General features: G+C 60.7%; 1 protein-coding gene across 1 annotated transcript; it reads right to left on the reverse strand.

The window, feature by feature from the left end:
• Positions 1-7,807: 7,807 nt before the first annotated feature.
• Positions 7,808-8,943, reverse strand: NHLH1 (nescient helix-loop-helix 1). Its single transcript, XM_054806270.1, has one exon. It carries the CDS (start codon positions 8,550-8,552, stop codon positions 8,148-8,150), a length of 405 nt encoding a protein of 134 aa, XP_054662245.1. The 5' UTR covers positions 8,553-8,943; the 3' UTR covers positions 7,808-8,147.
• Between the last annotated feature and the right edge of the window lie 1,899 nt (positions 8,944-10,842).

A 10,842-nucleotide genomic window follows, 5' to 3' on the forward strand; every position in this document is an offset into this window, starting at 1 on the left:
TCTCCCCCCCCCCCGCCCACCTCCGCTCCGCTCCGCTCCGCCGTGCAGCCCGGCCCCGGCCCCGACCCGCCGCGCCCCGGGCCGGCAGCTCCCCCCCGCGCCGCCGCTGTTCCCGGCCGCTCCCCCCGCGCCCGCCCATTGTCTCCGCTCCGCGCTCCCGGCGCCCCTCCGGGGCCATTGTCTGGCGGGGGGGGTACACACCTCCCGGCTTCTTCCCCCCCCCCCCGTACCTGCAGGTGGGGAGGGGGGTCCCACTCGCGGGGTCCCACTCGCTCTCCTGGTCCTCGACCTGCAGCTGGGGTTTTAGGATAAGGATGGAGGGGGGGGTCCCTGGGGGTCCCCGCTGCTTGGGGGTGGGCACGGTGGGGCTCAGGGTTAAGCCCCACTGGAGTCTCCCGTGGCTTCGGCAGCCGGTGGGGTCACACAGAGTCCCTCGTGGCCGGGGGTCACCGTGCCCCCAAGTGCCTCTCTGCACCCCAGGCCGGCGGGGGGGGGGAAGGATGAGCCTTTGCCCTAGCAGAGGTGTCCCCAAGGGGTAACAGCCCACTGGGGTCGTGCTCCTGCTCCCACCTTGGGGCCAGGCCGGGCTGTTTTGGGGTGGGGGTGTGAACAAGCGACTCACCGCAGCACTTGGGTGCTCCCACCCATGAAAGCCGCTTCCATCACCCGGGTCTGACTCTGTCACCCACTGTGTCTGAGCCCACCCGTGACCCTCGTGGGAAAGGTGTCCTGGCTTGGTCCAGGAACAGGTCACAGAACGTGGGAGTCCCGACCCTCTGCTCCATCCAGGCTCCTACTGCTGTGGGCTGGGTGGGAGCCCCTGGAAGACCCCCAGCCCAGCTCCCCAGGGACGAGGGATGCACAGGGAGCAAGGAGGGACGAGGGGGACGCACAGTGACAGCAGCTCAGCACACACCTGCAGACCACCCATTTACAGAGAGGGAGCCTGGGGGGCTGGAAAGGATGGAGCCGTACCCCACACAGACCCCCGCACCAGGCGTGGGGATCCCTTATGGGGGTCTCAGGGCCTAGCGCTTTGGAGTAGCACCATCCCCTCACCCAGCGGGGCCCGTGGGAAGGAGCCCGTGCTCTCACGGGCCACTCACACCCCCCAACAGCAAGGGTGCCACGGGGGACGCACTGCTCACGGGAGGGGGACACAGCACCCCACCTGCTCAAGGAAGGGACCCCCTCACCCCTGTCCTCCAGGGCCCTGGAACCCCCACGCAGAGCCCCCCCATTGGGCGAAGCGGGAAGACCAAGAGGCGTGGGACTCCTCCACGCGTGGGGAACCCCGCGGCGGGGGCGCGTCACCTACCCGGAACAGCCGGGCCGGGCCGCCGGGCGCTTTATATCAATGAGCGAGGCTGGGAACGGGCTGGGCCCGCCCCCTCCCCGCGCTACCCAATGGCGTGCGGAGCTCTCCTCCCGGTGCACGTCATTGGTCGGATTTAAATGCCTTGTTTTCCCTTAATGGTGAGGTGGGATGGGGGCGGGTTTAGGTTTAGGTTTAGGTTTAGGTTTAGGTTTAGGTTTAGGTTTAGGTTTAGGTTTAGGTTTAGGTTTAGGTTTAGGTTTAGGTTTAGGTTTAGGTTTAGGTTTAGGTTTAGGTTTAGGTTTAGGTTTAGGTTTAGGTTTAGGTTTAGGTTTATCCTGTCCCTGGCCAGGCCAGAGGGGTCCTGCCCCATCTGAGCCTCAGCCCAGCCCATGTGTTTTGGGTCCCCCTGGGTCACCTCCCCACCAGCACGTGCCCCATAAGAGGCACTGGGCACGTGATGTCCAGCAACACCCTCTCTGCAGCATCCCAAAACATGTGGCCCAGGCTGAGCTTGGTGAGAGTTGCTGGGTCAGAGGGAAGGGAGGGAAAGGACAGCCAGAGCTTTAAACTGGAGGATGGAGCTCGGGGCACCTTGAGAGGGACCCCTCTGAGTCCAGCCAGCTCCTCCCTCCTTTCTTGTTGAGGATCTTGGTTGTCATGGAGGAGCCCATCTAGGAGCCATCACTGCGGCTCCTGCCCCAGGGTGCCCCACCAGCTCAGCCAGTGATGCTCATCCTGCTGTGTATTTTCCTACCTCTCAGCTGGGCTTGGCGCTGCAGTTGCCACAGGGAAGCCCAGCTCCAGCCTGTTCCCTTGGGCAGCCTCGGGGCTGGCTCCAGGTCCTCCTCTGCTTCCACCTATGAAATGGCAAGGAGACACGATGCTGCATCCTGCACCCGCTGTGGAGACTTGAGGGAGGTGGATCCCAGCCTGTGCTGGTTCCCTGGCTCCTGGCACAGAGCTGGGGGGGGGCGGGTCAGTGCTCCCCCTTTTCACATGGGCTGCAGCAGCCTTGAGGTGTAACCTTGGGGGTGCAGGAGCTGTAGCCAAGTTTGGGTCCTTGTGACCCAGCAAGATGTGGGGATCGGTGCTGGGTGTGGGCCCCCTCTGCTCTCCCTTCCCCCTGCAGCCAGCTGCCCTGGGCTGTCCTCTCGTTCCAGCTCCTGCTCCAGCTCCAGGAGTGATTAATGGGCCCTCGGAGCTCATTCCTGGCCAGCTGGGGTTGCTGGAGCCTCCCTGCCATCTGGGAAGGGCCGCATTGTTCCACCTTCTGATTTACAGGGACCATCCCCTCCCTCTGTACCCTGCTCTCAGGACAGAAGAGCCTGCCCAGCTCTGCAAGGTGCCCAGCCCTGTCCCACGTAGAACACCTGGGATCAGCAGCGCACAGGGTGCTGGGCTCTTCCCATCCATCTCCTGGGGTTAAAGGAGTCCTCAGAACCAGCTCTGTCTTGCCTTGCTCTTGGAAATGATTTTCTGCAGAGCATGGAAGACCCAGGGTCCTTGCAAAGCCCTTGTACACCTCCCTGAGCAGAGTGGGGAGCATTTGTGTCCCCCCACACTCACCAGACCCCTCTCCCAGAGCTGCCCCGCCACCCTACACACTAACAACCAGACTCCAGACAGGTCCAATGCCCATCAGACCCAAGGCGTCACAGCTGGGCTTCCCACTCCCAAGGGCGGGGGGGGCAGAGGCTCCAGGCAGATAATTCCGGAGATGAAGAGTCCTCGAAAGCAGGGTGCAGGGTGGCTAGCCTCTCCCTGCCCTGGGCAGGGTCAGCAGCATCAAACCCATCCCTGCAGATGTTTGTCTGCACGCCCTGGGTCGCATCAGACCCTCCTCAGCCCGCCGGCTCTCCTCTCCTCTCCCAGTCCCAGGAGCTGCGGACCCTGCCCAAGGGGGGACACACGGGTCCCAAACTGCCACTGCTGCCCGCCCTCGCGTCCGGCTCTTGCCACGCTGCTGTCTGGCTCTTTATCTCCCCTACGCGATCGCCGGCGTGAGGCAGCCGATGGGTCTTTAGCTTCTGCTCCGTGTCTCGTAGGAAGGGATTGGGTACGGGCTTTATCTAGAGAGACCATCAGCCCTTTTGGGCCAGGGCCCGTCTCCCCCAGCCACCCGTTTCTGATCGGTATCGTGGCCTCAGGAGACCCTGGTGCTCTAAACCAAGCACGAAATGAGCGTTTCAAGTGATAGGTCGCAAAGGATGCTTTTGGGGAGGTCCCATGTACGCACCCAGGTGCTGTTTGCCTTCGTCCCTTGCCCTGGTCCTGGTCCCAGCCCTCCCTCCGAGCCCCAGCGGAGTTTGCGGCGGGTCCCTTCGCAGGGGACAGGGATGCTCCAGGACCCAGCTGGTAGGGCCCGAGGTCCCCAGCTCGGGGGGGGGGGGGGGGGGGGGGGGGGCGGTGACAGGGGTCTGGTGTGAGCGTGCAGGACCCCATCGTGGGGACCCAGCAGATGGCACTGCCGCCTCGCACAGGCGAACTGGGGACACAGCTGCTGCCCACGGTGACACCCCCGGGGGGGACCAGGGCACTCGCAGGCAGCCTGGCCCTGGGGTGGGAGGCTGAGACGAGGGGAGGGTCCTTCCCCCTTCCCAACTCGGGGTATCACATCCTGCCCCAGCTACTCCTTTTTGGGGGAGGAAGGGACGTGGAAGGGGTCCAGCAGCCACCCCCCACCTCGTCGTCCCCAGGGCAGGGACACAGAAATGCCACAGGGCAGAAGCAGCTGGGCAGTTCCACGCGTATCGGTTTATCTGCACCTTCAGGACTATTTTCCGTGGGTATTTTTCAACTGAAAAGCCATTGTGAAACATTCCTCGTGCACACACCTACCTGCGCACCGGGACCAGCATCCTCCAGAGGCCGGGGGAGGGATGGAGAGATGGAGATACGGAGATGCGTGTGGGGAAGAAGAGAAAAGGAAATAGCTGTGGGAATAGAGAAAGAGTTGGGAAGCGTCGAGGAAAACGCTCGGGGAGGTAGAGGAGAAACCAAGCTGCCTGTTCCCCTGCCTGCCCACAAGCACAAAGAGCAGGCAAGGGACCCAATCTGTCGGAGATGACAGCAAGGCCAGAACCAGCATCGAAATTAGCATGAAGTGTTTCCATTGTGCGAGGCACAATGAGGACCATATGTCAGGGCCGGGGCTGGCAGCCGGGAACAACGGGCCCCGCAGAGGTTTGGGAGCCGCCGCCGCGGAGCTCGCGCTGCCCTAACCCGATTACCACCTCCCGGAGAGCGCGTGGCTCGGGAGGTGGGATGGAGACGGCCGTCCTGCGCAAACCTCCGTGCGCGGAGGCTGGTGCCGGAGGGATGAGGAGAAGAGCTGGGTCTGGATGCAGGCGGTGGGAACACGGTGCATCCCGAGGGGAGAACACCAGGGAAAATCCGTGAACCGGGACAAAAAGGGGCCCTGGGAGCACGGATGTCCCCAAGGTCCCCTCCCCTGCCCCACCAGCCACTATTGCCCCTGCAGCCCAATGCTGCAGCCCGGTGCAGAGTCTCCCCACTTGCTTCTCCCGCTCCCTCCCCCATGTTTATTATTTCCCCTTTGACGCATCTCTGCTGAGCCGAGCTGCAGCCGAGGCCAATTGATTATATGAAGAAATTTGGAGCAAGTCGGCGAACAGCTGCAACCTGCCCCCAGGGACGCGCGGGATCGGCGCAGACAAAGGAGACGAGCTGCAAACTTGCTTCCCCGCGTAGCTCAGGGCGGGCCGAGGAAGCGGGGAGAGCGCTGAGGGTTCGCAGGGGAGAGGGCTGGGGGACGTGGAGAAGGGGACCGCGGGGGCTCAAGCGATGGGTGACTTTGGAGCCAGGGCTGCACTGATTTCCCAGGGGGATGCAGGAAAGAGAAGGTGGTTTATTGGGTGTGTTTGGAGATGCTGATGTCTGGAGCAGATGTCCTCATCCCTCTGCTGTCACCAGAGGGACTGGGCCATTGGGGGTCTGCTTGTCCCAGCAAACCCAAGCTGGGCTCACACGGTGACCGCAGAGCTGGGGAAAGCCAAAGACATGGCGTGCACCCTGGCTCCCAACCCGGCCGGTGCTGGTAGGACTCTCTGAGTGCCAAGAGAACACGTCCTGGTCCCTCAGCCGGAGCGCTGGGTGATGGCCTCCCTCCCACCACCTCCTTTCACAGCCATGGCCATCAACTCCTGCGTGGGGAATCTGCCACCACCACCAAACAGCACAAGGAAGAGATGGTTAAAACCACGATTAAAAAAAAAAAATAAAAAAAGAGAAAGAAAAAGGGAAGCCGGGCACTCCAAGTTCAAGATCTCTCTTTTGCTGGCAGTTTAATTCATTTCCCCCTCCCCGACTTCCTTGTGAACTCATAAATAATAAATCCTTGCACAGTCTGAACAGCCAAGACAAACACACGCTGGGGCACACCGCGTACGAGGGTGGGTTGGTTGGTTTTCCGCCGTGGTCATTATTTTTTTTGTTTGTTTTGTTTTCTAGTTTTCCTTTCCCAAAAGTGCACAACACAGCAAATAAATAATAACATTTATCAATAAATTAATTCAATAAATATCCTCGTGGCACAGAGACGTGGCTGGTGAGTGGAGGGGAAGGGTGGGCTGCCCTGCTCTGTTTTGCTCTGCCGCTGCCCCGCTGAGCGGTGCGGTGACGGGGAAGCCGGTTGCGGGGTCCGCTGCTCCGGCCCTCGGGGATCCCACGTTTACTGGCGAGTCCTTGCAAGACAGAGGTAGCGATCATTCTCCCTGCTTTTACGGGGAGGGGGGAGAATGAGGTACGGAGCGAGGCGTCGCTAGGAGCTGGCAGCAGTGACAGGGGCGGGATGGAGCCAGGAGGGTTGCGAGGTCCCGGGAAGGCCAGATGGGGCTCGGACACCCGGCACGGGTAGCGGCCAACACCTCGGGAGGGTGGGACCCAGGAGGGCAGAGGGGGGTAGGTGCTCTGGGACCCCCTGCTCTGGCTCTGGGGGTTTGCTGGTGTTCGCCGGATGTGGCACCGACCCTCTCACCACCAACACTTCCGCTCTGGCACACCAAAGCCCATCTCCCCCAGCACCTACCCCGCGTGCCGGACCACCGCCCGGCTTGTGGCGAGGCTCAGCGAGGAGCAGCCCCAGCCCATTCCCCGCGGGCCAGGCTATGGCTCTGCTCCTGGCCCGGAGCGTTGGCTCTAAGCACAGTCAGTGGTTTCGGTGCGGTCCTGGTCCCCCGCCCGGGCTCTGCCTGTGCTCTTGCCACTGCCAGTGCAAAATTAACTCTTAAAACAAACACCCATAAAACAAGGCAAAACATTCACTCTTGCAACGAGCTTTCCCCAGCCTCAGCACGCCCTTGCTGGAGAAGAGGCTGCTGGGCTCTGCTTTCCCTTCCCGCTCCCCTCCTGTTCCCAAAGTGCCGATCCGTGTTAGGGGGGTCTGGGGAGAGCCCCGGCTGCTGGAAGCTGGGCAAAGGGACCATGCCTGCTTCTTCCCCTCTCCAGCCGCAGGTAAAGTGCAGTTTACCGCAGGAGAGCGCGTGCTGCGAAAGGTCACGCTGCACCAGTGCCATACTGGTGTAAACTGGCGGGGGGGGGCCCGCGGCACGCCGGAGCGAAGTCTCTTTGCACATGAGCCCCGGCTGCACTGCAGAGGAGGGACACGGCGCTGGGGGAGCTGAGCGCCGGTGTCCCCCCGGTGCTGGGGCACGTGCCACCCTTGTGACCCCCACTCAGGCCTTTTTCACCAGGGGCACTGAAGGGGAGACAGAGGAAGAGTGGGGAGGGATGAAGTGCTGCATAGGGAGGTCTGGTGCCCTGGAGTGGTCACGTCTGTTGGTGCAACGGGCCAGGCCGGGGTGGGGGGGCTTCACACTCGTTGTGCATTAGTGCAAAGGAGGGTTGGGCAGCAAAGCCTGGGATGCACGGGGCTGGAGAGCAGGGTGTTGAGCTTCGAGGAGACCAGATGTGCAATGGAGGGGCTTGGAGAGACCCTGGGTGCTCCTCCAGCCCAGCACGGGAGCAGAGCGCACCTCTCTGCTCTGTCTCGAGGGGAAGCTGCCACTGTCATCCGTGGAAAGCGTGGTCAGGTCCTGCGAGGTCTGCACCACACTTGGTGTTTCCTTTTGGGGCGTGAAAAGCCAGGACAAACACAGAGGAGCTGCTCTGTGCCCAAGGATCCTCCCGGGCTGCGCTCCCTCTGCAGAGAGGATGGTTCTGACGTGCCCAGCGTGATGCCAGGGGCAGAGCAGCAGCAAACAGACAAAATGCCCGGACTGGCCGTGCTGATGGGGTGGCCGGTGGCAGAAGGCGCAGACAGACAGACAGACAGACAAGACCCCAGGGCTGCTTGGTGCCGCAGTGTTTCACAGGTCCATTTTTTTTGCGGCTCTTATAAAAGAGGTGATGCACAGCTCAGCGGCTCCAGCTGTGGGTCAGGGAGCGGACGTGGCAGACAGACTGATGGGCTCAGGATCCCGTAGGCAGTATCAGTGGGATGCACAGCAGAAGAACGGACAGAAGTTGGGAGCGTACACGGCCAGCACAGGCTTCAGGCAGCAGATCCAGCAGGACAGACAGATGGCCGATGGACCAAACATCCAGCCTGACTCAGGCAGGATGGAAAGACAGACGGACGTGGGCTTGGTGGTAGGGAAATACAGAACATAGTTCAGATAGGGGGTAGAGCAGGCAGCTGGGGACTTGGTCCATTTGAACAGACAGATGAACGCAGGCACAGCATTTTGGATGCCCAACATGTGGTTCAGGTCATAGATGGACAGACGGACTTGAGCTCTTGGCTCAGATGCCCAGCACATGTTCAGGTAGGAGACGTGGCAGACAGACAGACGGACACAGGCTGGGCGACTCAGACGTCCAGCACGTGGTTCAGGTAGGAGATATAGCAGATGGCCAGGCGGAGGATCTCAATCTTGGAGAGCTTCTTGTCCGGTGGCAGGGTGGGCAGCAGCTTCCGCAGCTCGGCAAAGGCCATGTTGAAGGCTTCGACGCGGATGCGCTCCCGCGTGGCGTGGGCTGTCCGGTATTTGGCCGTGGCACGCCGCCGGCGCCGACGCTCCTCCCGACTCAGGTGCTGCAGGTCTTTCTTCACAGCCTCGCCCGGCTCGGTTATCCGGGACTGAGCGCACAAACCGACACCGCTGGCGTCCTCCGTGCTGCCCGCGCGGCTGCCGCCGCAGTCGCTGAAGACGGACTCGGACTCGGAGTGTGTTGGGGGCAGGTCGATCTCTGTCTGGTCCGAATTGAGCATCATCTTCGCAGAAGAGGGGTGGACAGACAGACGGATGCTTCGGAGATATGGTGCGTCAGGAGGACAGGCTGACCTGGGAACGACGTCGAAGCAAAACTGCTCTATTTTAAAGAGAAGGTCTCTGGCTCACAGCAAGCCCCTGGTTATTCTCCTCCTCTTCCTCCTCATCACACACAGTGTCCGCAAGGGAATTTCAATATTTTCCCTTTTCCCCAGAGAACTCGTTGGGCGGGTGACAACTTTCACAATAAATAATGTAAGAAAGATGGCAGGATGCATATAAGTAAAATAAATAAATAAATATCCTCCGCACGTGCGTGTGCACGGAGACGTTGGGCTCCTCCGTGCAGCCGTGGCAGGACCCAGTTTCGGAGCCGTCAGGTGTCAGAGCCGAACTCCTTCTGCGTGCTCTAGAAAACAGAAGCACAGGGGCTTTCAGTATCGCTCGGCGGACACGAGAGACGTAGCAAGACAGCACGGCTGTTTGCTCCACCTGCTCGGTGGCCTTGGCCCCGGCCGGAGCAGGGGACAGCCCGTCTCTGCCGGGGCTGTGCTGGGGCTCCGGGTCCCCGGTCACGGGTGGTGGAGAGGGAGCCGGTGGGGTGGCTCTGGGAGAAGGTGGGAGCCATTTCTCCTGGCTCTCCGGAGAGATGACAGGTGGTGGATGAGCGAAGGGGAAAAACAGACTGCGTGGGTGAGAGGAAGGGGGGCTTATTGTATACTAAATGAGCCCGTATGTCATGGATCCTGGCACCCCCGACATATGGAACCCAACACAGCTGCTTTGCTTGATGTGTCCAAATAGACGCTGGCTCCCCGCTCCCTCCGGGACGCTGCGCCGCCGGCCGGGAAAGCTGCCTCTCCTCTCCCTTCTCCTCCCCCCCGCTGCCTTCCCTGCGTGGCTCTGGCACGGGGGCCCCAGACCCGCACAGATGCCTCCGGCACCCCGGGAGCAGGTCTGGGAAAGGCAGGTCTTGCCGCAGGCGCATCTTCTTCCCCGGGCTGGGGTGGAGCAGGGGAAGGGGAACAAACTTCAGGTGGGGAAATGTTGCTGCTGGAAGAGACGGCAGCCTGGCTGGGAAGACAGCCAGGCAGAGATGTACAACATATTACCTCTCTCAGGCCTGACAAGCTTGTAATGAGCCATACGACTGAGAAATGGAAACTAAACGAATACGGACAGGCGGTGACTGGGAAGAAATAGTCCACGTCCAGCTTTAAAAGACTGGCAGGGGGCAGAGCCCTTGATGTGCGTTTGCAAAAGCACTGCCCGAGAAACACAAGGAACCCCATAAGCGTGTGTAGAAATGCCTGCACAGCCCCTCTGAGCCCCCCCCCCAACATATGTGGCTCTTTGCATGCTTACACAAGCACACATGTACGCACACGTGTACACATATACAGACACTTTTCCCAGCACATACATGCAAATGGTCCCAGTCAAAAACTCCTCTGTGAGAATCCAACATCCATTTACGCACAATAATTTACACCCGCTCTCGTAAAGCCACCCCAAGTCAGGCATCTCTGTGCACACCCACACACACGCACACTCACCCTTACACTGTGATATTCAGGTTTTACTAAAAAAATTAGCCTGTAATTTTTTTTCTATAACACAAAACCTTTCAGCTATGCGTGAGAGTACAAGTAAACTATCCAAATCCTAACCAAAAAGTTACTCTTGTGCAGCCCTTAGCCTGGAGATGATGGAAGGGCTGACGGAAACGTGGCTTTCAGGATCCACAGAGATGCCCTCTGAAGGTTTGAGCTTTGCAATAAACTGCACTGTCCTTAAAGCAGGGCTGAGTTTGGGTTTGTGTTTAACTTGCTGTCCCTGCGATCAGCTTCAGACACAAACCAGCCAGGGATGAAGAACCACAACCAACGCAGGAGCATGTAGCTCAAGTTCCTAAATTAGCCACATCTGCTGTAGCCGTCCACTACAGCCATGACTCCTGCACCTCGTTTAACCTTCGCCCTTCCCCTCCCGCTTTAATTTCTTCTCTCCTTCTGCTCTTGTCCCCTTCCTGCAGACCCGGGACCTCCTTTCTGGTGCTCGGCAGTGGAGGGAGAAGTCCTGCCCTGCCGGCAGCTCTGCCCTCGGGACACCACCACCCAAAGCAAGCCCGGCGAGCAGTGGCAGCTAGCCATCCCTGGAGCATCACTTCCAGCCATGGCGGCTCCCGGCAGCGGGGCAGGAGCGCGGCTCCAGCCGTGAACGTGAGCTCCAGAGAGGCTGCAGCTGAGCCAGGAGGAGGAGGGAAGGTCAGCTCAGCTCCGGGGTTGGGCA

This window comes from Grus americana, chromosome 29, assembly GCF_028858705.1.
Source record: "Grus americana isolate bGruAme1 chromosome 29, bGruAme1.mat, whole genome shotgun sequence".
Classification (NCBI taxonomy): domain Eukaryota; kingdom Metazoa; phylum Chordata; class Aves; order Gruiformes; family Gruidae; genus Grus; species Grus americana.

Bases quoted from the DNA above. Each gene is read 5' to 3' on its own strand.
- NHLH1 (XM_054806270.1), bottom strand. From the start codon at position 8,552: ATGATGCTCAATTCGGACCAGACAGAGATCGACCTGCCCCCAACACAC.